General features: G+C 40.8%; 1 protein-coding gene and 1 long non-coding RNA gene across 5 annotated transcripts in view; one reads left to right on the top strand and one right to left on the bottom strand.

The window, feature by feature from the left end:
• The window catches only part of ARHGAP42 (Rho GTPase activating protein 42), a 313472-nt gene that overhangs the window by 110120 nt on the left and 176347 nt on the right, over window positions 1-27005 (top strand). For all 3 annotated transcript variants that reach the window (XM_084617969.1, XM_084617968.1, XM_084617970.1), the window contains exon 3: window positions 4694-4755. In XM_084617969.1, the coding sequence (XP_084474095.1) occupies window positions 4694-4755 (62 nt within the window). The remainder of the gene's footprint in view (window positions 1-4693; window positions 4756-27005) is intronic.
• LOC311515100 overlaps window positions 4575-27005 on the bottom strand; it is a 74969-nt gene continuing 52538 nt past the window's right edge. For both annotated transcript variants that reach the window (XR_014710049.1, XR_014710050.1), the window contains 3 exons: window positions 20636-20701; window positions 5112-5153; window positions 4575-4729 (listed from right to left, as the gene is read on the bottom strand). This is a non-coding gene — a long non-coding RNA (uncharacterized lncRNA). The remainder of the gene's footprint in view (window positions 4730-5111; window positions 5154-20635; window positions 20702-27005) is intronic.

Below are 27005 nucleotides of genomic sequence, written 5' to 3' on the forward strand. Positions count from 1 at the left end.
TCTCCTAAGCTCTTCTTCTCCTTAGCAGAAAGATCCAAAGGTTCTGCACATTGGTTCAAAGATTATCCAAATGGGTCCCCATTTGCATTCATCACTCTTACCAAAGGCACAACCTGTCCCCTCTGTCCAGAATCTGTATGCACTCCATGAGGTCAATCTATACCTTGGTCACATTCCTTAAAGATGTACCTATCTCAGAAATTCGCAGAGCAGCGACTTGGACTTCTGCTCATACTTTCACGGAACACTGTTCGTTCATTGGAGCCTTGGCCTTCAGTGCCATCTTCAGATCCACAGTGCTCTCTGCAATAATGGACTCCACTCAGAAGACCCAGCCCTCAATGAGGCAATACTGCTGTGAAGTCACCTACAATGGAGCACCCATAGGGACGCTACTTGAAGAGGAAGTTCCTCACCTTGTGCAGTAACGATGGTTCTTTGAGATGTGTGTCCCTATGGGTGCTCCACAACCGGCCTCCTACTGTCTACTTCAGAGTTCTCAATTCGGGGCTCTGCGGTAGAGAAGGAAACTGGGGGCAGACCATAAGGAAAGGAGAACTCACATGCGGTCTGAATGGACACTATTACCTAAAATCTCCAATGAGAGGGGCAAGGGTGCAGATACTCCTACAGCAGAGCACCCATAGGGCTTGTCTACATTACCTGCTGGACCGACGGGCAGCGATTGATCCAGTGAGGATCGATTTATTGCGTCTAGTCTAGACACGATAAATCGACCACTGAGCGCTCTCCCTTCCACTCCGATACTCCACCAGGGCGAGAGGCGCAGATGGAGTCGATGGGAGAGTGTCAGCCGTCGACTTACTGCAATGAAGACACCGCGGTAAGTAGATCTAAGTACGTCGACTTCAGCCATGTTATTCACGTAGCTGAAGTTGCATAACTTAGATCGATTCCTCCCACCCTCCCCGCAGTGTGTAGACCAGGCCATAGAGAGAGACACATTAAAGAACCGTTGTTACTGCACAAGGTGAGTAACTTCCTCTTCTCTCTCCTCTTGATTATGATGTCATCTTATGTACAGCTGAGAGATCAGGTTTTATTTATTTTATTTAATTTGTTTCATGGATTAGATAGGGGTTGTGCTGAGGCAATAGGGAAGCCAGCAGATTTTGCTTATGTATGTCGAATGCCTAGGCTCAGCTGATAAAAGGTGTCTGTACCTGTATATTAGAGATTCTCAAACTTTTTCATAGTCTGGACCACATTTTAGAACAGTAGTTGTGTCATGGGCCTTTATAGTGTGAAGGTGGTCATTCTATGAGGTGTTTGTATGCTGGGGTGAAGAGTGCCATATGGGGCCAGACTCCAGAAGTCAATGGAAAGACTTTCATTGACTTAATGGGTTTGGATCTGGCCCTAAATGATTGGATAGAGAGAGTGCTCATTACAATGGGTACTGTATGTGATTCAATTGAAATAAATTCTGTCACTGGCAAAGTAACTCCAAAGCGAAAATAAAATAAAAATAAAGAGCAAAAATAAGATTTTAACATGTGGCAACAGTAACTTATCATTTTATGGTTAAAAACTGAGTAGTTATTTCAGTGAAATAATCTGGAAACAATTTATCTTGCTGACTGAACTAGAAATGTAACTGCTTTATAAAGTACATCCTACTTTCCTGAATATATAATAAAATTCAAACAGTGTTTCATGTCCTTAAACAAAATAGGATATTATTTAGTAATGGATAGAGAATCACTTCAACATGCAGTGCCAGGAATAAAAAGGTTCCACCCTTTCTGTTTTGAAGGAAAAAATGATATTATGCTAATTTGTTGGGAATATAAATATGAGAATACTGACCCTCAGTAATTTGCCTGCCTGGTTATAAGGCATGTACCACTTTTTAAAAATAATTACGTAATGGATGTGGTCTGTTTGGAACAAAGAGTTTAAAGACTATTATCTAGCAATTAGCTTTTTTTTAAATTGAGGAAAATTTTGGCCTGTGTGAGAGGAAAAAATAGACTGTCAAACAGTAGAAAGCAGGTGAGAGATGGCTGTTGAGCTGCAGGCATAAAGAATTGGACAGGTAGTTGGTGATGGGTCAGGCAGGGAAGTGCAGGAGCTGAACTGCTGGGAGCAGTAACAGGAGAGAAGTAGATGGTAAAGCAGGAGTGGAGAGAAGCTAATGAGGTCAGCCAGAGCAGCAGGAGGGATGGACACTGAGGATCAGCTTGAGCAGGAAAAACATTTGTGTCAACAATCACATTAGCAGCATGGTGGGAGTTTGCAAATATTTGTTTACTGAGATATACCATTAAAGTGGTATATTGGGGATAAAAGGTAAATGATTATTTCATAACATTTGGGTAGAAAGGGGATGAGAGAGGGTAGAACTGTTTAGAGAAAAGAGTTCTTTAGTCAATTCCCACACACAGCTTCCATTGTTTGACTTCAGTGATGGTGCTGTTGATTATTCAAAAGTATCAATTAAACCTGTAGAACCTTTCGACAAGCATCGTTATATTCACTAAGGTTGATATTTTCAGAGGTGACTAGGGGATTTAACCAAATTGTGTGTCTAAATCCCCTCACTGGCTTTCCAAATGTCAAGCTAGGACTATTTTGTATCATTTCCATAGCAGTCTTTAGAGCTGATCTGCAGAATGTGCAAATGTGTCTCTCTGAGATCCCCAGATCAGTCAAAGGAAATCTCAAAAACATATTGTGGGTTTCCATGTTTCTACGTCTTATTGACTTCTGCACCTAGTTTACAAATAAAATGATTTTTAATTGGCACTTCTGCAAACTGACCATGGGAACTGTTGTTCTTCATGGCTACTAAATTTATTATAAAGCTCACATACTTCCTTTCATTACACTTGCACAAAACTCTAGAAAAGATACTGCAAGGAAGAGCGATTAGGTTACTTTCCTCTCTGTTTTCAGATTCTGAGAGTATAGAAACCTAGGACTTTGCTATTCTAGGACAAACCGTTGGTTCATCAAGTTCATCATCAGGTCTTTAGAAGCAGCCAATGCTGGATGCTTCAAAGGAAGATAACCCGCCCCGCAATAACTATTATATGCCTGTCCTGCCTGTGCAGTGATATCCATGGAATTGTGGTGGCAAATCATTAATGACCCGTTATGCCCTAAGAAAATAATACAAACAAAAGGAAAGGGATTTTCTAGAAGTTTTCTCACCACTTGCTTGCAAAACCCTTGCTTTCTTAACCCTGCAGCTGGTCCAGCATAATTTTCTAAAGATCTCTTCTCTGAAGGTGTGCCAATTGTGTAAACAAAAATGTTTGGGAAGTCAATAATGCATTGCTGGTAGTAAGTCATCTGGAAGGAGTTAAAGACAAAGACTCAATTGATTAAAACAGAAAATAGAAATGACCTGTTCTTACAGATTCCAGTCACAACATGCTTATAGTGTAAAAATGTCTGTTTTGTAGCTCAGTAGTGTCACAAGTGGATGTAAATGTATCTTCTCTGATTACACTAGTCTCCTGCCAAAAAAAGTATCAATAGTTGGACATTTTCCTAGACAGACCATTGCCCAAAGTATTGGAATGTTTCCCTTGTTCTTCTGTTTTACAGCTTAATGCTTTTCATATTTCCATTTGCCTCCAAAATAAGCTTTTGATTTCTGTTAATTCTGAACAGACTTTATAATGATCTAAATATACAGGTTGCATTTCAAGCTGCTTAACTTTCATACCGACTTTTTTCCCCCAACTGTTATTCCCAAAAAAGATTACCTGAAATTACCTAACTGTACAGTCTACATTGAAGAGCAAAAAACCAAAAAAACCCACCCAATAAAATCCCTTTTTTCTCCTCAGTCAAGATACTTAATTGAGCTTTGGTAGTTATAAGCATGTCCTCATTTGGGTCCTATCCTGTCTTCATTGCTCATGCACAACTCCCAGCTTGGCAGCAAACAGAGTATGACTGTACTTCTCGATAATGACCTTTGGTTAGAAGAATGGGTAATTCTACTTTTCATGGAATTAAATACATGTTTTTTTGTTGACACTAATGGGGTGTGTGTGTGTGTGTGTGAGAGAGAGAGAGAGAGAGAGAGAGAGAGAAGGAGGAGGAGGAAGTTCCACCTTTCCTTGAACATACCTAGCCCTCTTTCTGTTACCTTTAAAATACACTTTCCACCCTTTCTCTCTCCTTTTGTGGCAAGATGAATCCTCACCTACCAGGACAGAAACCTAAGGAGGTTATGGATATAATAATAATAATCATCTGTAAACATAAATAGATGGATCCAACTATGGACTACTTTCAGACTTATGTTTGTACTCTGACTTCCATAGTTTTAATTGAATGTTTTCCATGCTCCTGTGCAATACCTGTTCTCTGCACATTTATACAAGGAACAAAGGATTTTTCTTTGCCAAGGGGCCTTCTTTTGTTTTGTGTGTAAAGTTCAGGGTGGATTTGATTTAAATCAAATTGATTTAAATCACTAGTTAGGGAGACTCCATTTAATCATGGATTTCTACATAAAAGTGCATTCTTGTTGGTTGTTATAACTTTAATACATATTCTTCACAACTCAGAGATAGATGAAGGAAGTCCCAAGCTAATAGCATGCAGTTGCAGTGCTCATTTGATGCACCTCTAGACCTTTTGGCATAAGAGGATCCTTGGCCCTCTCCATTGCTCTTGATATGAATATTAATTTGATCTTTCTTTTTCACAGCCCAGTCACTGAAAGAGTTTGCCCGGCTATTGATTGCTGTAGAAGAGGAGAGAAGACGACTTGTAAGTCTGATATAGTATACTTTTGTTTTGTTTTGTTTTTCATTTTATTTTTGAAAATACCAAAATTTGTTCATGCATCCTGAAAGAACATTCTGAGCTCATCTGTACTTGTAAAATATATCCTATACAAGATTTGCAGCCACGTTAATGAAACATTTTGCTTAAAATATTAGTTTAATTTGGTTTGGTAATAACAATACTGCAGTAGTGCAGCTGTTAAATTTGGTGTAATTTTGCTGCTTAGGCTGCCAAGATCAGGAAATTAGCCAGTCTCGAGCTTTCACTGGGTTGAAAGAGGCTCAGCAAAGTACTTCATTACAAACCTCAACAAAGTAAGGTTATTACTTTAAAAATACCTTCTTTGCTCTGATGAGAACACAGCCCGTCCAGAATGGATACTGAAAGAAATAGCAGCAGAGTAGAAGGAATAAATAGAAATTCATCCTCAAACAATATAAAGTGTTATAGCTCTGTTGACTTCAGTGTAGCTATGACAACTTATACACTAGTTGAGAATCTCCCCTTGAAGTTTATACTCCAGTATTTTTGATTTAATCTAGTCTTTTCTTCTTGGTGCTATGTAGATTTTTATTAAATTATTTATAGAAATCCTGGAAGATTTGTGAAATTTCATAGATACTAAATTTCATAGATACTAAGGTCAGAAGGGACCATTATGATCATCTAGTCTGACCTCCTGCACAACGCAGGCCACAGAATCTCACCCACCCACTCCTGTGAAAAACCTCTCACCTATGTCTGAGCTATTGAAGTCCTCAAATCGTGGTTTAAAGACTTCAAGGAACAGAGAATCCTCCAGCAAGTGACCCGTGCCCCATGCTACAGAGGAAGGTGAAAAACCTCCAGGGCCTCTTCCAATCTGCCCTGGAGGAAAATTCCTTCCTGACCCCAAATATGGCGATCTGCTAAACCCTGAGCATATAGGCAAGATTCACCAGCAGTAACTCAGATCCCACCCCATCTAACATCCCATCACAGGCCACTGGGCCTATTTACCATGTATAGTTACCCGGATCACTTTTTTTCCTTTCTTAAAAATAGGAGCTATGTTAGCAATTTTCCAATCATACGGTACAACCCTTGAGTTTACAGATTCATTAAAAATTCTTGCTAATGGGCTTGCAATTTCACATGCCAATTCCTTTAATATTCTTGGATGAAGATTATCTGGGCACCCCAATTTAGTCCCATTAAGCTGTTCGAGTTTCGCTTCTACCTCAGATATGGTAATATCTACCTCCATATCCTAATTCCCATTTTTCATGCTACCATTATCCCTAAGATCCTCTTTAGCCTTATTAAAGACTGAGGCAAAGTATTTGTTTAGATATTGGGCCATGCCTAGATTATCCTTGACCTCCACTCCATCCTCAGTGTTTAGCGGTCCCACTTCTTTCTTTGTTTTCTTCTTATTTATATGGCTATAGAACCTTTTACTATTGGTTTTAATTCCCTTTGCAAGGTCCAACTCTACTTGACTTTTAGCCTGTCTCACTTTATCCCTACATGTTCTGACCTCAATAAGGTAGCTTTCCTTGCTGATCCCTCCCATCTTCCACTCCCTGTATGCCTTCTGCTTTTTCTTAATCACCTCTCTGAGATGCTTGCTCCTCCAGCTTGGTCTACAACTCCTGCCTATGAATTTTTTCCCCTTTCTTGGGATGCAGGCTTCCGATAACTTCTGCAGCTTTGATTTAAAGTAATCCCAGGCCTCCTCTGCCTTTAGATCCATAAGTTCTTCAGTCCAATCCACTTCCCTAACTAATTTCCATAATTTTTGAAAGTCAGCCCTTTTGAGATCAAAAACCCTAGTTGCAGATCTATTTTTGTTAATCCTTCCGTTCAGTTTGAACTGAATTAGCTCATCACCACTTGAACCAAGGTTGTCCCCTACAACCATTTCTTCTATGAGGTCCTCACTACTCACCAAAACCAAATCTAAAATGCTATCCCCTCTAGTCGGTTCAGCAACCACTTGATGAAGGAATCCATCAGCTATCACATCTAGGAAAATCTGAGCCCTATTGTTATTACTAGCATTCGTCCTCCAGTCTATATCTGGGAAGTTAAAGTCTCCCATGATCACGCAGTTTCCATTAGTATTTACTTCATTAATGTAAACTTGATGCATTTTTTCTTTTAAGAAAAGGCCTGAAAAAGGTTATATTTCCCCCTTTCAGAGTGCTTCAAATGCATGAATTTGTTGACATCATTTATTTCAGGAAAAAGCTGAAGTTAAAAATCATATTGGCAGTAAGGCCTACTTCACACCTTCCTCAGCTGAAGATCCTGAGAGAAGTGATAACACTGTGTTTAAAAACTCAGGAACATACTGAAGAAAGGCAGCCAGGACATGGTTTTCCTGTCCTGCAAAAACTTTGGAAATTTAAAGAATAAATAAATTCCATTTTGCATTGGGATAAAACAGACTCCTTTTGAAATTTTTAGAGAGAGGGGCCACCAACAGTAGCCCACTTGTCAGGGCATTCACCTGGGGTATGGAACATTCAGGTTCAAAAACTCAGCCTGATTTGAAACAGGGACTCAAATCCAAGTCTCCCACATTCCAGATCAGTGCCCCAACCACTAAGTTATTGGCTGTTCTGGGTGGGTCCCTCTCAGTCTCCTGTTAGAGTTCTTCCACATCGTGTAAATAATTAAAAATATTCAGTGGAGCAGGGATTCAAACCTGAAATTCCCACATCCCACATGAGTGCCCTGGCCACTGGACTCGAGGTACTTTTCCAATGAAAGTTGAAACAGACGGTTTCCTGTGAAAAGTTTATTCATTTCAACAAAATAGCATTTTCTGAGAAATGAACATTGTGTCAAAATATTCCCAACCAGCTCTGATAATGAGCAGCACTCCTAGGTTTTCAAAGTCATGCGTAAGAATTTAGCTGTGCAACTCCCAACAATATTAATGGGTTTGTGTGGCCAAATTCTTGTGCCTCCCTTTGAAAATTATCTTCACATACAGTAGAACCTCAGAGTTATGAACATCTCGGGGATGGAGGTTGTTCATAATTCTGAAATGTAACTCTGAACAAAACATTATGGTTGCTTTTTCAAAGTGCAGTTTACAACTGAACTTTGACTTAATACAGCTTTGAAACTTTACTACGCAGAAGAAAAATGCTGCTTTCCCTTTATTTTGTAGTTGTCTACGTTTAACACAATACTGTACTGTGTTTTCTTTCTGTCTTTCTTTCTCTCTCTCTCTCTCTCTCTCTCTCTGTTGCTGCCTGATTGCATACGTCTGGTTCCCAATGGAGGTGTGTGGTTGATTGGTCAGTTCGTAACTCTGAGGTTCTACTGTAATTCAGTTTTTTTCAAAATAGTTTTGAACACTGATGCACATTTCTTCTAGCTGCTTAGAAAAATAGTGTACATAAACACTAACTCACAAATCATTTAAGATTCCATTGTTGTCCTAATATAGACTTTTAATTTTTTTTAAATTATGGAAACAGTTAAATTATTTTGTTTTAGTGAAGTGTATATTTCTTCTTGGAGTGATGGTCTCTATTGCATTTCACTGAGGGGTTTACGCATGTGCACCATGCATCCAGAGCCAGAGAATTTGAAAGTAGTGTCTGCTGGACCGCGTATGTGCCCTGGTTTGCCTCAAGGTTTCATCTGAGGTGATATAGGGCAGGGCGGACCGCCGTGTTTCCCGTTCATAGAATCATAGAAGAATAGAATTGGAAAAGATCTCAGGAGGTCATCTAGTCCAACCCCCTGCTCAAAGCTGGACCAACCCCAACTAAATCATCCCAGCCAGAGCTTTGTCAAGCTGGGCCTTAAAAACCTCTAAGGTTTTTCCTTCTCACGGCTGCATGGGCCAGGTTGGCACTTTCAGTGTCCTTGTCTCTGATGCAGCTTTAAAAACATTGTTGTGCATAGTTTTAGCATTTTACAATTTATAGTATTTTTAGTGATTTTTTAAATAGTTTTTTTGTAGTTTTAGTGATTAGGATGGATACTGGAGATACTGGACTGTGCCTAAGGCCCCAGGTTTTAAAATCTGTACCTCCTGCCTGCGCTCCTGCTTGGTCAGCAACAAACATCAGTGCTGCCTTTACTGCGTGGGAGAAGCCCACAATGCATCCAGGTGCAGTATCTGCCTGTCCTTTCCCAGCCGTACCCAAGAAGGCCGGGCTGTCCACCTCCAAAAGTGCCTTATGGAAGTCCTCATGAGGCTTCACTCAGACCCATGCCAGGGAACTCTGTGTGTACATTAGCCTGAAACAGCCAGGAGTGCACCTGTGGCTACGGAGTCCAGATCTGGCATTGGTGTACCACCACTATGAACCCTGTGCTGAGCCTAGTCAGGAGGTAAGGAAACATGTCCATAAACATGGCATTAAGTCTTCCTCAAAACCAAAGAAAGGGGATGCTCCTTCCATGAATTTGAAGTGCACTTTATATGCCTAAACATGAGAAGAATTCCCACAATCAAGGGAATCAGGCAGTCCTGGGTACCGAAGCGCAGGTACAGTTGACTTCGATTCCTGAGGTTCACGGTGGGCTCACACCCATTTCCAGTAAAGGGTTCTTCCCTTCGGACTAACCACTGCTCCCAGAGTCTTCACCAAGGTTTTCTCTGATGTGGCGATCTACATCAGGCATCATGAGGTCCTTGTATTCCCCTATCTAGATGACTGGTTCCTGGATGCATGATCCAAACTCAAAGCCCAAGTTTCAGCCTCCATTCTGCTTAGCATTCTTTCATGCCTTGGGGTCAGTATCAGTGTAGAAAAATCAATCTTGGACCCCACATAATCCATTGACTTTATGGAGGCCACCATCAACTTGGTCACAGCTCGGACCTACCTACCAAGCAACAGGATCCAAACACTGCAAGAACTCATAACTCACATTGTAACAATCCTTATGTCTCTGCCAGGACTTGCCTGTCTCTCCTTGGTTACATGGCTTTGTGTACATATGTCACTGCCTTTGCTCAAATCCATCTTCGCTGTCTCCAGATGTGTGGCTCAAGACAGTTTACGCACCGAAATATCACACCGTGGACTTGCTGCTGACAGTTCCCCCCCCGGGTGCTCTCATCCCTCCAGCGGTGGACAGACCCAGGTCATGTCTGTGTATGGGTTCCCTTACTCCCCTCCTCCCCAGAAAGGATGATCATCATGGATGCATCCTTTGTTAGTTGGGGAGCACATATGGATGATCACATGACACAGGAAACATGGACTCTTTGGGAATCCAGGATGCACATCAACATTGTGGAGCTCCTGGATGTATGGAAAGCATGTCAAGCCTTTCTCCCTTTCATCCGTTCCCATCATGTTCTTATCATGTCAGACAAACCACCACTGTTTTCTACATCAACGCAGGGTGGTTTGGGGTTTGAGGTTGACCGCTCTGTTTGCAGAAGCCATCAACCTCTGGAATTGTTGTATCACCCACCAGGTCCTCTTGGCTGCAGCCTATCTCTCAGGGACACAGAACATGATTGTGGACTCTCTCAGCAGGCAGTTTGTGATCAACCATGAGTGGGAACTCCATGAATCTGTAGTTTGGGACATCTTTAGATGATGCGGGATGCTGAACAGAGACTTCTTCACCTTCCACGTAAGCACCAAATACAACCTCCAGGGGAGGTTTTGGTCACCACTTTCAAGGCAACACTTTCATACTGTCCTGATCAGACCAACTCAACTATGCCTTCCCTCCCGTTCGGCTCCTACCCTGAGTACTCCACAAGATTAGCTGTGACAGAGCAACAGTCCAGACAGTTCTGTTTACCAACCTCCTTCATATGTCCACCTGACCACCATTTCCCATCCCCATCTTCCCCAGTATCCTGATGCAGAATGACGGCGAGATCAGAGATTCCAATCCACAGGTGCTCCATCTTAGAGCATGGTATTTGAATGGGCATCTTCTCTAGAATGCGCCTGTTCCTCAGATGTCCAAAACATTCTCTCCAGCAGCAAGAAGGAGTTCACTAGGCACTGTTACCAGGCCAAGTGGAAATGCTTTGCCTCGAGGCCCAAAAAAAGGGACTTCCCTCAGTATCCGTGGGGATCCCCCTCTTCCTGGACTACCTCCTGTCCTTGAAGGCATTGGGTCCTGCTAGTGGTGATTAGCACCTTCTACCCCCCCATGGAAGGGTGCTCTGTCTTTACACAACCACTAACTGTTAGGTTTTAGAAGGGCCGCATCAGAACCTTCTCACCCGTCTAACTCATCACTCCCCGGTGAGTCCTTAACCTAACTCTGTCCATACTAACAAAACCACCTTTCAAACTGCTGGCATCATGCTCTATGTCCCTCCTTTCCGTGAAAGTCAATCTGATGAGGTTCAATAAGGATAAGTGCAGGGTCCTGCACTTAGGACGGAAGAACCCAATGCACAGCTACAGACTAGGGACCGAATGGCTAGGCAGCAGTTCTGCAGAAAAGGACCTAGGGGTGACAGTGGACGAGAAGCTGGATATGAGTCAGCAGTGTGCCCTTGTTGCCAAGAAGGCCAATGGCATTTTGGGATGTATAAGTAGGGGCATAGCGAGCAGATCGAGGGACGTGATCGTTCCCCTCTATTCGACATTGGTGAGGCCTCATCTGGAGTACTGTGTCCAGTTTTGGGCCCCACACTTCAAGAAGGATGTGGATAAATTGGAGAGAGTCCAGCGAAGGGCAACAAAAATGATTAGGGGACTGGAACACATGAGTTATGAGGAGAGGCTGAGGGAGCTGGGATTGTTTAGCCTGCAGAAGAGAAGAATGAGGGGGGATTTGATAGCTGCTTTCAACTACCTGAAAGGGGGTTCCAAAGAGGATGGCTCTAGACTGTTCTCAATGGTAGCAGATGACAGAACGAGGAGTAATGGTCTCAAGTTGCAGTGGGGGAGGTTTAGATTGGATATTAGGAAAAACTTTTTCACTAAGAGGGTGGTGAAACACTGGAATGCGTTACCTAGGGAGGTGGTAGAATCTCCTTCCTTAGAGGTTTTTAAGGTCAGGCTTGACAAAGCCCTGGCTGGGATGATTTAACTGGGAATTGGTCCTGCTTTGAGCAGGGGGTTGGACTAGATGACCTTCTGGGGTCCCTTCCAACCCTGATATTCTATGATTCTATGATTCTATGAAAGTCACATTCCTGGTTGCTATCACTTCTGCAAGAAGGGTTGGTGAACTCTGAGCCATGATGGCAGACCCCCCTCTTTCACAATTTTCCATAAAGGTAGCATGTCGCTGTGTCTGCAACTCAAATTTCTGCCAAAAGTCATCCCCTTGTTTCACATTAATCCATCCATTCAATTCCCTGTTTTCTTCACGAAGCCACTAGCATCCGCAGAGGAACAATGACTCCATTCCCTAGACATCCAACGGGCCTTGGCCTTCTCCCTGTATGGGACAAGACCCATCAGGAAGTCCCCCAGACACTTTGTTGCAGTAACAGAAAGACTCAAGGATCAGACAGTCTTCATCCAGAGAATCTCCAAGTGGATTCTGTGCTATCAACTGTCTTGCCTGCCTCCACCTACTGGGATGTGGGCTTATTACCCACGAGAACCCAGGCTTTGACCACAGCCTCCCTCCACAATGTGTTGCTTTGGGACATATGTAGAGTGACCCCATGGAGTTCAGTGCACACCTTTGCCATGCACTATGCCTTAGTACAGGACTCAGCTGTAAATGCCTTCTTCAGCAGGCAGTCCTCCACTCAACCATTCCATCTTCATCGTCACACCCTGCTCCGACTTAGGTACTACTCGTTAATCACCCTCAGTGGAATACAGTAGGGACCATCACTTGAAGAAGAAGAGGTTACTTATCTGTTACTGGAGGTTCTACCATATGTGTGGTCCCTATCTGTATTCCACTTCTTGCCATCCTTCCCCTCTGTTACGGGTCTGTTGGTTTTGTGGTGGAGAAGGAACTGGAGATGTGTTGGTCCGTCCTGCCCTTTATCACCTTGGATGAAAGCATGAGGCAAACCAGGGCGCATGTGCAGACCAGGGGACACTACTTTCAAATTATTTGGCTCCGGACGCATTGTGCACATGCGTAAACACTCAGTGGACTTCAGTTAGGGACCACACTTCTCAAAGAACTTCCAGTTACAGGTGAGTAACCTCCTCTTCCAAAATAATATCCAGTGGCACCATGTGACACTGCATGACAACCTACATTTTCTAGGGCTGTCAAACGATTAAAAAATTAATCGCGATTAATCGCATGATTAAAAAAATTTAAAAAATGCGTCCATGCTCATGACAGGTTCTGCTCGATACCGATCCAGATCAGAGCAGACCGATGCATGTTCATTTTCATCATCTGAGTCAGGTGCCACCAGCAGAAGGTTGATTTTTGTTTTTGATGGTTTGGATTCTGTAGTTTCTGCATTGGAGTGTTGCTCTTTCAAGACATCTGAAAGCATTCTCCCCACCTAGTGCCTCTAAGATTTTGGAAGGCACTTCAGATTCTTAAACCTTGGATCAAGTGCTGTATCTATCCTTAGAAATCTCACATTCGTACCTTCTTTGCATTTTGTCAAATCTGCTGTGAAAGTGTTCTTAAAATGAACATGTGCTGGGTCATCTTCCGAGACTGCTATAACATGAAATATATGTCAGAATGCAGGTAAAACAGAACAGAAGACATACAATTCTCCCCCAAGGAGTTCAGTACAAATTTAATTAACTCATTTTTTTTTTTAACGAGCGTCATCGGCATGGAAGCATGACCTCTGGAATGGTGGCCAAAGCATGAAGGGGCATATGAATGTTTAGCATATCTGGCACGCCAGCTACAAAATTGTCATGAGAACGGCCTGTTCTCACTTTCAAGTGACATTGTAAATAAAAAGCAGTCTGCAGAATCTCCTGTAAATGTAAATAAACTTGTGTGTTTTAGGTTTTGTTTTTGAGTGCAGTTACATAACAAAAAACAAAATCTACATCTGTAAATTACACTTTCACAATAAAGAGATTGCACTACAGTACTTGTATGAGGTGAATTGAAAAATACTATTTATTTTATCATTTTTACAGTGCAAATATTTGTAATAAAATAATATAAAGTGAGCACTGTACACTTTGTATTCTGTGTTTTAATAGAAATCAATATATTTGAAAATGTAGAAAAACATCCAAAATATTTAATAAATTTAAATTGATATTCTATTGTTTAACAGTACGATTAATCACGATTAATTTTTTTAATCTCAGTTCATTTTTTTGAGTTAATCGCATGAGTTAACTGCAATTAATCAAAAGCCCTAATATTTTCTTTTAAAAAGCCAGATCTGTGTCTCTTGTACTTTTGATTTTATTTAAAAATTGAGCCATAGTAATTCTTCTTAACTCTGTTGTATTGTTAGGACAATTAAATGAACATGCAGTGGTTCTTCATTTTCCGGGTTGTAAAATGGAAATGCTTTTCTGCTTCACAAAAGTATTGTGATGATAACATTTATTAGTAATTGTGAGGTTTATGGATGCTATGGTTATGGTGGTCATATAGGTAACTACATAATTTTTATACTCAAGTGTACTTACTCTATAGACTTTCTTGTGGAGATTTACTTTCTTTTTTCTGAGCAGAGGTGAACGTAAGCACATGCTTAAATGTTTTCTGAACTGGGTTCTATATGTACAGGCTAACTCATGTACTAATAATTTGAGTAACCACAGGATATGGTGAGTGAGTTTTCATGCTCAGACAATAGCTTTCACTCTATGGTAACAAAAATGAAAAAGTCTCTGTTTTCAGGCTGTTAGGTCTACAGTAGATATTGTTCAGATTACAAATGCATCTCTAATTTAGAATTTTTTATTGTTAGGTTGAATACAAAGCTTAAAATGAGTGAATAGATTTAAAAAAAACCCTACAAATATGAGATCAACTTCTAGTCTGTTTTCACTGAAGTCAATCATAAACTAAGGAGAACTCATTTTAAATCAAGGAAAAGTGACGCATTATGGAAAGAAGTGTAAAACTCAGTGAAGGGATTTTTATATACCATAAAAGATTAACCACCTCAAGAAACACCCAGCTAACTTGTCTGTTTGTTTTTCTTCCTCGTAGAAATAATTGTGTAATCTTGAAAAAACCTCCCATTTAAATTGGGAAATTATTAATCCAGGAAGAGGTTTGCAATAGGTTCTGTCATTCTCATGAATAACTGAGAGCAGACTTGCCTCTGAGTGTTCATCTGCTGTAAATCAGAATTTGCCATTTTAAAATATTAGTGTTGTGTGCAATTTTAAATTTAATACTTTGCACTGTAATTGTGCAATTTTTTTCTCTCTGTCTTGGAGAGAAGTGAGTGGAAGAATAGAAAGGTGAATGTTTTGAGTGTATCATTTTACCAGTTCACCACATGTTGAATTACTTCTTTAAAGCAGGTCCTGGATGAATAACTTTCCAAATTAAATTGAAGATTATTTTAAGGTGATTCTGTAGAAGAAGAGAGAACAATAAAGAGAAATGAAGGTTTTATTTCTAAAGCTGGTTAATCTTTCGTAGTATATAAAGCTACCTTCACTGGTTTTTATCCGCCTTTCCAAATGAGTCACTTCTTTTTGCCTTAAAACCTTCCTGGGCTCTCCAGTTTATGACTGGCTTTCTCCATAAAGTGTTTCATATGATATTGTATAGGAAGAACACTACATAAAAGATAAAAATTGTATTTTTTATTGTTCTTTGCAGGCTAAACAAACAAAAGGTTAGTGGACTAGAGAGAGTTAGAATTTAATGCCCCGATTCTTCAATGGAATCTTTTAGTCTGACACCAGAGAGCTTTATTTGGATTCAAAAGCTGCCAGCAGATTCTGATGCAGGAATGTGGCCTTGGTATCTAATTTCCCCCTTACGTAGAAATTGTCTATACATGCTTCTTAATTTAAAAATATAAAATGAGCAAGGGAATTAAGTAACCTAAGTGGAATAATTAAAACCAACAGTTTGAGTAATATGTTTAGATTCTAATTTTTTTATTGAATAGTGGCTTTTTAAAGTGACTAACCACTATCACTCTCAGCAATAGAGTTCAACTGCAGATAATACCACAGATGATTATTAATTTAAAGGCATCACATTGTCTTTCTTGGTGGTAGAGTATTATTCAACTATTTTATATTGTTCTTGACTAAACTTGTTGTACCACAGTTCTGTTTGTTCTCTTGAAACTGAATGCAGATACAGTAAGTCACCCCTGTACACAGTATGTAGACGGCCTACAGTCATCTAGCAGGGACAAGAGGATAATTCACCATAATTGGGAAAGTTCTTATTTTTAAACAGTTTATGCCCTGTCATTGGGGGACAGTTTAACATTTTTGGGGTTAAAGTTTTTAATCTATCCCCATATAATAGATAAATACACTAAATTTGAATAATTTCATTAAGGGACGTGGGGTTCAGAGAAGCTAGAGAAATTACTCTAATATACATTGCATAAGCAGCAATTCTGCATAGTTCCCCGCATTACAATTGCCAGTATGATAACTCTGTTCTGCAGGGACAAACTTTTGGGATGAAAGGTAGCTTATGCTTCCTGGCTTTGTCCTCTCTGTTTAGAATGCCAGGAGTGGTACCACAATTGATGGCAGTATGGTGATGGTGGTCTTTTTGATAGAGGTGCTTTCCATGAGGAGTTGTATTTAGACTTCACATAGCCATGTCATAGTAACAGACAGTGGCCCTAGTACTACTCATAGTCATGCTTAAGTACTTCGCTGATTTGGGGCCTTCATTTCCTGAGCACCTAGACTCCTAAACCGATTAAAATATACTCATACAAACACTCTCCCCTTCCCTCCCCCAAATGGCTACTTAATGCAAATACAATCTTGGCCGTATCAGAGAAAACTGAAGCCTAGTAAATTGTAGCATAAGATATTATAATGAATATCCCAGATGACTAAAGTAGTGCCCATCTTTAAAAAAAGGGAAGAAGGAAGATCCTGGGAACTAGAGGCCAGTCAGCCTCACCTTAATCCCTGGAAAAATCATGGAGCAGGTCCTCAAGGAATCAATTCTGAAGCACTTAGAGGAGACGGAAGTGATCAGGAACAGTTAGCATGGATTCACCAAGGGCAAGTCATGCCTTGCCTTCTATGATGAGATAACTGGCTCTGTGGATGAGGGGAAAGCTGTGGATGTGTTATTCCTGGACTTTGGCAAAGCTTTCAATATGGTCTCCCACAGTATTCTTGCCAGCAAGTTAAAGTAGTATGGGCTGGATGAATGGACTATAAGGTGGATAGAAAGGTGGCTAGATTGTCGGGCTCAATGGGTAGTGATCAATGGCTCCATGTCTAGTTGGCAGCTGGTATCAAGTGGAGTGTCCCAAGGGTCGGTCCTGTGGCTGGTTTTGTTCAATATCTTCATTAATGATTTGGAGGATGGCGTGGATTGCACCCTCAGCAAGTTTGCAGATGACACTAAACTGGGAGGAGTGGTAGATATGCTGGAAGGAAGGGATAGGATACAGAGGGACTTAGACAAATTAGAGGACTGGGCCAAAAGAAATCTGATGAGGTTCAACAATGACAAGTGCAGAGTCCTGCACTTAGGATGGAAGAATCCCCTGCACTGCTACAGACGACCAAGCGGCTAGGCAGCAGTTCTGCAGAAAAGGACCTAGGGGTTACAGTGGACGAGAAGCTGGATATGAGTCAACAGTGTGCCCTTGTTACCAAGAAGGCTAGGGGCATTTTGGGCTGTATAAGTAGGAGAAGTGCCAGCAGATCAAGGGACGTCATCATTCCCCTCTATTCGGCATTGGCGAGGCCTCATGTGGAGTACTGTATCCAGTTTCGGGCCCCACACTACAAGAAGGACGTAGAAAAATTGGAAAGAGTCCAGCAAAGGGCAACAAAAATGTTTAGGGGGCTGGAGCACATGACTTATGAGGAGAGGCTGAGGGAACTGGGATAATTTAGGCTGCAGAAGAGAAGAATGAGGGGGGATTTGATAGCTGCTTTCAACTACCTGAAAGCGGGTTCCAAAGAGGATGGATCTCGACTGTTCTCAGTGGTACCAGATGACAGAATGAGGAATAATGGTCTCAAATTGCAGTGGGGGAGGTTTAGTTTGGATATTAGGAAACACTTTTTCACTAGGAGGGTGGTGAAGCACTGGAACGGGTTACCTAGGGAGGTGGTGGAATCTCCTTCCTGAGAGGTTTGTAAGGTCACGCTTGACAAAGGCCTGGCTGGGATGATTTAGTTGGGGATTGGTCCTGCTTTGAGCAGGGGGTTGGACTAGATGATCTCCTGAGGTCCCTTCCAACCCTCATATTCTATGATTCTATGAATAAATTTCTTGATTTATAAGGTAATATATCATTGCTATAGGGAATTAGAAATAAAAAAAAAAATCAAGGGTATGTTGTCTTTGTCTTTAAAATATTGATTTGTATTTCATTAGTTTGCTGCATGATGCCTTGAACTCCTGTTGTAATAACTACAGTTGTGGTAGCAGTTAGAGGTCCCAGTCACGCTCATGGTCCAGTTGTGCTAGATTCTGAGCAAACACTTTGCAAGAGACTCCCTGCCTAACAAGCTTACAATCTAATTGTGAAACTTCAGAACTTCCTTTTTAATTTTCCGGCTTCTGAGGAAACAAGGTGCTTTATGCAGAGGTGTTATATTTTTGGTCCCTCTGCTGAAAAGCATTCACACAACACAGGAAACAAACTAATCTGCAGCTTAGTGATGAAATGATTGTAGAAGAGACTGAGCCAAGTGCCTTACAAACTTCTGGTTGGACGTGAGACTCTTCAGGCGCTCCCCGTTTTTGTGTGCCTCCCTCTGACGAGAAAGAAGATGTTCTGTATAACATGAATAAAGTCTTATGTTGTGACATAGTTATATTACAGAATGTCCTTGGGACTACAGTAGTTCAGTATTATGACTTTTTATGGAGAAACTTGTCATGTCATTTTACAGCTTCCTTTTAATTCGATGAAGTGTGACAGTTAGCCATTAAAAGACAATTTTGCTTCACTAACTGTTTGATGTATAGGACTATAGAGTGACAGATGTTCACTTTACACATGACCATTAACTTGCTCATGTTTTAATTTTCTTTTGTATTGTATTTTATACTACTACTATGTAAAGGGTGGCATTAAGAAGCCAGTGTATGTGCATCAGACTTCCATGTTGAAAGTCATGCATTCATATCATATGTTTACATTTTGTCTGAAGCGCTTTGATAATTGCCTATTAAACTCCTCGTAAGGAAAATAATAGCTGTTTTGTTTATATGAACGCAAAGTACTAACTGGTCTGTTGGAGTGTTGTTCCAGCTGACGGTGTATATTAATGACTTAATCTTTAAGAAAACACGCTGATGCAGAGGGATACTGGACCAATCTTCCATTTTACTAATTTTACATTCAAAAATAAAAAATAATGATTTACAAGCCCATTTCTTTTCTTTAACCAGCTAATGAAACAAAAAAAAATGTTAGGAAAGGTGTTCAGTTTGAAATACTGGAGTTTAGGATTAAAGAAAGACATGTATCTTACAGAAGGGAGAGACTCTGTCATTTGAAGATTTGCTATTTTAATTGTAAGCGGTTTAATAGAGTAGTAACTACCATCCTTAAGTTTCCTTCATCTTCTTTAGTCTTTCATTTGCTTTCAGGAAGACTAATTAGCAGGCCCAGAAAAAGAAAAAAAATGAAATTTTCACTTTCCATAGTATACATCCTTATCAGGGTATCAGTCCTGGTTTTGGTTGTTAAATTAATGGTCCCTACATATGGGGAAGAATCTTGATTATTTCCAAGGACATTAGGTTTTGCAAGTTGCCCATCCCTAGTAATAAGAGATCTAATTTATCTCTACTGTTTTTCCACTGATGTCAGCAGTATTCCACATGGGAATTGTGAAATAATGGCCTCCAATTCCTAATGAATCATTAGGGATTGCTAGAGATGCAATAATTTAGTTTCATATGACTACTTTGTCTATTTCTGGAGATTGTATTTTAAATAATTTCTTTTCACTCTTACGAGCTTTACTGATCACATCTATGGTGTGTTTTGGTTAAGTAAATGATATACATTGTGGAGGTAAGATATTCATTACTTTTGCTTCCCTTTACATTTGATGTTATTAAACTTTATAACAAATAGTGTTTTATTACTCACAGTACATTTCTAATTATTTTTTTCCTTTTGTAGGATTAATGCTATGTTTACCCAAGAATAGATAGGTTGGTTCATGCTACTGATTTCTACATGCAACTCCTCATTCCTGAATTCCCTTGACAATTGAAGCAGTGATTAGATTATATTGTGTTGTCAGTGTAAACCCCAGATTATTTCTGAAAGGTTACCAGATGCTGCACTGCAGAAGATCTCCCTTAATTGTGAAATTCCTTGCCATTTACCCATGTATTGTGTGATCTTGGAATGCTGATGAGTGTCTGGGTGGGGGATGGGGTGTTATGGCTTCCCTCTTTGATGTTATAAAAGACAGGCCTTGCCCTACTGAGTCAGATCTGTCATCTATCTAGTTAGGAATCCTGTCTTTGGCAATGGGCAGCATGAGATACTTCAGGGAAAGGTACAAGAAACCCTGTGGTGGACAATTATGGAACAAGCTACCCAAGAGTGAAGCTTCTTCCTAACGCCTGTCGTTTAGTGACTGATCAGCTTCATCTTCTTAATGTATACGCAGTATGCCTCAGGCGGCCCGTGACCAGGATTCATCACCGAATTTGGTCCACTGGTTGGATCATTAGCCTCTCCGGCTCAGGCTGGGTACTGATGGGGCGTGTGATATGAACGCGGATCCATGCTCCCCCCCATAACCTTCGTGCTTCAGGGCATATCTTTTGGCTGCTAAAAAAAAAAAAATCCTACCTGTGAATGTTCTCATTATGGTACTGTAACTACCCCGATGCAAGAGGACTGCTGGCATCTCCACCCCTGCAAGGGAAAGGCCTCAGGTTATTCATTAACATCAAGAACTGCACTTGACAAAGTAAATGAATTATTTAAACCAGTGCGCATGCATCGGTGCATAACAGCAGGGTCCACAGGATACAGCATGTCCCAGAATAATGAAAAAAGTGAGCTACAGCTCATTGATGAAGTGAGCTGTAGCTCATGAAAGCTTATGCTCAAATAAATTGGTTAGTCTCTAAGGCGCCACAAGTCCTCCTTTTCTTTTTGCGGATACAGACTAACCCGGCTGCTACTCTAAAATCAGAATAATGAAGTGAGCCCTGTATTTGATGCAGCCTACTGTTTCTGTCAGAAGGTTATTTACTGTTCATTCCATACACGCTGTTCGTGTTGCTCAGCTTTAAAAGGGGGGTAAATCATAACATGCTACCTACTAGCACCCTGAGATTGTAAAGCACACATCTGGCATTGGGTTTTTACAAAAAAATCTAATCCTTAAAGTAACTAAGATATTACAGTCTATGGTAATGCTTCCAAATATTTTAGTATTGATTTCGGTGGTCATCACTTCTCATTCTGACTGTGTATCATGAAATCAACTCTTAATTGCTAGGAATCGGCTGACAAACTTACAGCTACATATGAAGCTGCAACAGCATGAACAAAATGATTGTTCTTGAGGGAATTAGTATTCTTTCTATCAGATCATTAGATTTATAAAAGTGCGTCAGGAAGAACACACAGTGAAATCAGATTTCATAGTTAATGCCTCATTAAAGACCTAAACACACACACACGTATATAGGACTATAAAATTTTGGGCACACTGGGTGCTGTGCAGCTAGTTGAACCAAAATTCTGTAGCAAGGACCCCTGAGTTTCTGTGGCAGACTGGAAATTCTAAAATATAGCTTCATCTAAATAATTGAAGTTCTTATTGAGCTCACCATAAAAGTGAATAGTAAAACAGCACTGAATTATTCTGTTACTTTGATATTACTATGCCCCTAACCTTTTCATTTTCAGCATGCTGCTGTAGGTTTTTGAATTCGTCAGGGCAGGGAGCTGAATTCTGATTTTTGGCAGGTAAGGTTCAGGACAGTCACACTCCTTTCCTCAGAGTATCACAGTGAAATAGTGTAATATTGATATTTCTTCATCATGCTAAGGTTCACAGACCTATTACAATGGAGTAGGTCAGCCTGCTTGCAGCTTAGGAACAGAACCAGAGCTGTCAGTCACTGGCAGCAAGAGAATGCCTCACCTCCTAAACTTCCCTCCAGTTTTTTGATGCTTCACAGTAGCTAGCAGCTTAACCAGACCTCCCGGCTGCAGAGCTGTTCTGAGGGAAATTCCAAACTTTACTTTAAATTTGACTAACATTTGAGCTCTCTAATGTCTGTCTAATTCCTAGCTCCTTCCCAGATCTGCAGGAAGGAGATGTTCTTTCTCAATTAGTATAAAAATCCAGTGTTTTAAAGAGCGCTGGCAGTCAGGGAGGAAAAGTTATGTTGCCTGTACTGAAATCTGATAGGCAATCACATGACCAACAATACATAAGTTCACCAATTTCTACATGTTGGTCATCCAGCATTAGCCATTAGCATTTTTTTGGAAGACGTCTTCTTTATAACTCAGTGGAGAAGGAAGATGGATGCTCTATATTATATCTCATTTAAAGGATGATCTTGCTTCCTATTCCTTTGTACCAGATCTGTGGACCTTAGCACAATGAAAGGGAAAATTCATCTATGCTTACCTGAAAATTTCTTTTTAGAATCAAAAGGTCCACAGATCCTGCTCACTTTGGATATAAATTATGGGGATTTCCCATGCTGTGCAGCAGGAGAAACTGTGCTTTTTTAGGAATCTAGGAAAGTAGGATGCATTATCCTGTCTCTGGAATTTTTCTCCACTGGAAGAAAGTTATAGTCCAATGTCCAATATCATATTCAGGGTATTTCCAGCAGAACTGAGACCTCAATCTTGCCACTCGATCTTCCCCTGATGAAGCTTAAGCAAATCTGAGATTAAAAGGATTGGGATGCCAGGATCTTTTATACAATTTCAAGCCTTCTTTGACAAGTCAGAGTCCCTCGGGGAACAATAGGTAATTAGGGCGACTTCGAAGGAGGTCCATCACTGATACTTAGCTATATGAATTATCTAAGGCAATTGCCTGTTCCTCCACCATTCACAGATGATTTGCTATACATTTCAAAGAGAGATTAATACAGCGATATCCCCTGTTTACAATTCATTTAAATGCTAGGATGTTCTTTTGATCTCTGAATTATCAGAATACAGCATAGACAGGGACTGATTACATGTTGACCACTACCCATAGATATGTAAATACACAAAAACACAAACATTATCTCCCCGCATGTCTTTAAGGGTTTAATTCGAGTCATTCATCCTGCAGGATGCGTAACCCTTTCTGGCCATACGTCACAACATCAATGTACATTTCTTTATTGAACAATTACATTCTGCTTCCCTAATATAAACACAACCCTAAATATATCACCCCTCTACTCTGATATTCCACTACTACCTCACGAACTGGCTTGCTGATGAAGAAAGCTCATTGGTTAACAGTACTCAACACTACAGGATGTTCAGCCAGCTAATGGACAGGTTGTCTGAAAGTGTATATAGTATGAAATCATTACTTTTTCTATCAACCGTTTTGCGCTGGTGCGCAGTACCGGGGTGGATCGGCTTTCCCAGGCTCTATTTAAAGGGCCTGTGGCTCCCAGCAGCAGCTGGAACCCCCAGCCCTTTAAATTGCTGCCAGAGCCCTGGGGTAGCAGCCGCGGGGCGGGAGCGGCAATTTAAAGGGCCCGAGGTGGTAGCAACAGCCGAGCCCTGGGGCCTTTATATCGTCCCCGGAGCCCCGCCACCGCTTCCCCAGGGCTCCAGCAGGCTCCGGGGACGATTTAAAGGGCCTGGGATGGTAGTGGCAGCCGGAGCCCCATCCCCGGAGCCCTGCTGCCGGAGCCCTGGGGAAGCAGCGGCGGGGCTCCGGGGACTATTTAAAGGGCCCAGGGCTCTGGCCGCTGCTACCGCCCAGGGCCCTTTAAACCGCTGCCAGAGGCCCCAGCTGCCGCTGTTACCTCAGGGAGGAGGAAGGAGGCACTTGCCGGTACAGGGGTGGGCCAGGGCTGGCTCTGACCTCCCCCAGCCCCGCCCCTTCCACCCAAGGCCCCGTCCCTTCCAGGGGCCAGAGCCGGCCCCGGCCCAGCCCCGTACCGGTAAGTCCCTAGGCTTACTTTCACCCCTGGTAGTGGAGCACAGCCTGTGGTAGCATTTTAAGTGTAGACAAGTCTTAAACTGTATGACCTTGTGCAACTCACTTCACTTCTCTTAGCTTGATTTTCCCCATCTGTAAAATTGAAGTAATATTTATCAGTTTAATAAGATTGGTAAAGTGCAAGGTATGATTAAAACCTGTGATAGACGTAAGACTATCCAGAACCTCCTGGTTCCTGCCATCTGCTTAATTCAGTAGAACATACGGTAAAGTCCATGATCAGGAACTCTTTCCCAATCCACAAGTGAGAAAGCAGGCTACCCATCCTGCCTCACAGATGCCTGATCATCTGAAACAACTCTAAATGTTGTTAATCAGTGGGTCCTTTATAGCCTCAGCTTTAGAGTGGGTAGTACAGTCTCCATCTTTAATTTCTTCCTCTTTTAATAGGAAGCATGGTTCAATTTTCATTTTTTTTTAAATAGAATCATGGGACTGGAAGGGACCTCAAGAGGTCATTTAGTCCAGTCCCTTCTTGGCAGGACTCAGTATTATCTAATCCATTCTTGACAGGTGTTTGTCTAACCTGCTCTTAAAAATCTCCAATGATGGAGATTCCACAACCTCCCTGGACAATTTATTCCAGTGCTTAACCACCCTGACACTTAAGAAGTTTTTCCTAATGTCCAACCTAAACCTCCCTTGCTGCAATTTAAGCCCATTGCTTCTTGTCCTATCCTCAGAGGTTAAGAAGAAATTTTTTTCTCCTTGTAACAGCCTTTTATGTACTTGAAAATTGTTATCATGTCCCCTCTGTCTTCTCTTTTCTAGACTAAAGAAACCCATTTTTTTTCAATCTTCCCTTATAGCTCATGTTTTCTAGACCTTTAATAATTTTTGTTGCTCTTCTCTGGACCTTCTCCAATTTGTCCTCATCTTTCCTGAAATGTGGTACCCAGAACTGGACACGATACCCCAGTTGAGGCCTAATCAGCACGGAGTAGAGCGGAAGAATTACTTCTCATGTCTTGCTTACAACACTCCTTCTAATACATCCCAGAATGATGTTTGCTTTTTTTGCAACGGCATTACACTGTTGACTCATATTTAGCTTGTTGTCCACTATGACCCCAGATCCCTTTCCGCAATACTCCTTCCTAGGCAGTCATTTCCCATTTTGTATGTGTGCAACTGATTGTTCCTTCCTAAATGAAGTACTTTGCATTTGTCCTTATTGAATTTCATCCTATTTATTTCAGACCATTTCTCCAGTTTGTCCAGATCATTTTGAATTTTAATCCTATCCTCCAAAGCACTTGCAACCTCTCCCAGCTTGGTATTGTCTGCAAACTTTATAAGTGTACTCTGTATGCCATTATCTAAATCACTGATGAAAATATTGAACAGAACTGGACCCAGAACTGATCCATGTGGGACCCCACTTGTTATGTCCTTCCAGCATGACTGTGAACCACTGGTAACTGATTCACTGATAACATGAAAGATGCTATGTTGAGTCATGGTTGCTGGTGATGAAGTATAAGGAGAGGAAAGAGCTAAAGACTCATACCCCTATGCAGATATCTGCACAAGGAAACCAGTCAGCATCTGACAAGAATTTGGGCAATAATTTAATAGCAAAAGATAATATATTAGAAATACATTAAGAATGTATTTCTCAAAAAAGGTTTCAAACCATTCAGAATCCTTTAGTAATACAGGAGCCCACTACTAATTTGCACAGATGAGCTGAAAACACTTTGCAAATTACTGAACAATTTAAAAAGATTCATCATAACATTTATTTTAATGTAATTAGTGTATAATCATAATAGTGAATCGACAGCACATTTTGCCAGTAGTAATAAAGCCTTAGAAATAAGTGACCTCAGAGTAGCACTGTACTTGTCATTGAATATTTGCAGAGAATTGGGGAAAAGAAGTGTCATTTTTGTGAGAATTACTTGGTGTAAATTAGGAAGGTTCTACTGTATAAACAAAACAATACACTGTAAAATAACACAGTTGACATTATGCAATTGTTAGTTTTTTTACTGCATGGAGTCTTTATGTATCTGTGAAATCTGCATTTATACAAACCTGAATGGGTGATAAAATCCTCTGATCATTTATGCTTCTAACCAGAACGTTCCCACTTATTACAAAGAAAGCGTAGCAACATAAAGCACTTGCCAAAAACTTTGCTTTTCAGGCTATGAAGCATTTTATTAAATCATTTAACAGCTTGCTGTATAGAGTTCCACAACATCTCCAATTTCCTAAATGGCTAACATGATGCATTAATAGTTTTCTCTGCTGCTCTTGATTTAATAATCAGTACTTAGTGCAAATAAGAATAGAGATTACTTAAAATCTTTCAGTAAAACAGAAAAGCTAACAATCAAATCTATGGCTGTTTCTGCTTAACTTGCATTATGCTCAGACAGGAGAAAAGGTTCACATAAATGACACTACTTGCTGCTCTCAATTTTGAAAATCATCAGCTGTGAGAGTGACATGAAATCTTGCCAGGCAGAGTTCAGTAAAAGTGCAAAATGATTATAACAGGGTTGTAACTGTGAAACTGTTTGCTACTTCTTATTTATAAATATAATTTGTTTCTTGATTTCACATACATTTCTCTTATCCCTTCTAATGCAATGAATGCAGACTTGCACGGCATGATAGTCACTTTTCAAATTGTTGTTGAAAGGAGTTCACTCGCTAGTAGATAGGATGAGTTTATTTGAAATTTTATTTCTTGTCTTTGTACAAAATCAGCTAGTTGCTATTTCAGCTTTCAGAAACTTTGGCCTTCAGTGCTTTCACTTACTGATCTTCTACTTAGATGACTGTTGACGGAGGAGAAGAAGAATATATATTTATGTTCCTCCTAAATAGAGCTGTAAAGAATGTTGAGTTTGGGGAGATGAAGTGTAACCTGCCAACCCTCCAATAGTAGGGATTATTCTTTTGTGACTGCAGGAGAGGATCTGCTTCCATCAGAGGGACATTTGGGTAACACATATATACCGATGTCAGAGTAGGCCATTACCTGATGATCTCTCA

The sequence above is a fragment of the Lepidochelys olivacea genome, assembly GCF_965140295.1.
Source record: "Lepidochelys olivacea isolate rLepOli2 genome assembly, chromosome: 1".
Taxonomy (NCBI): domain Eukaryota; kingdom Metazoa; phylum Chordata; order Testudines; family Cheloniidae; genus Lepidochelys; species Lepidochelys olivacea.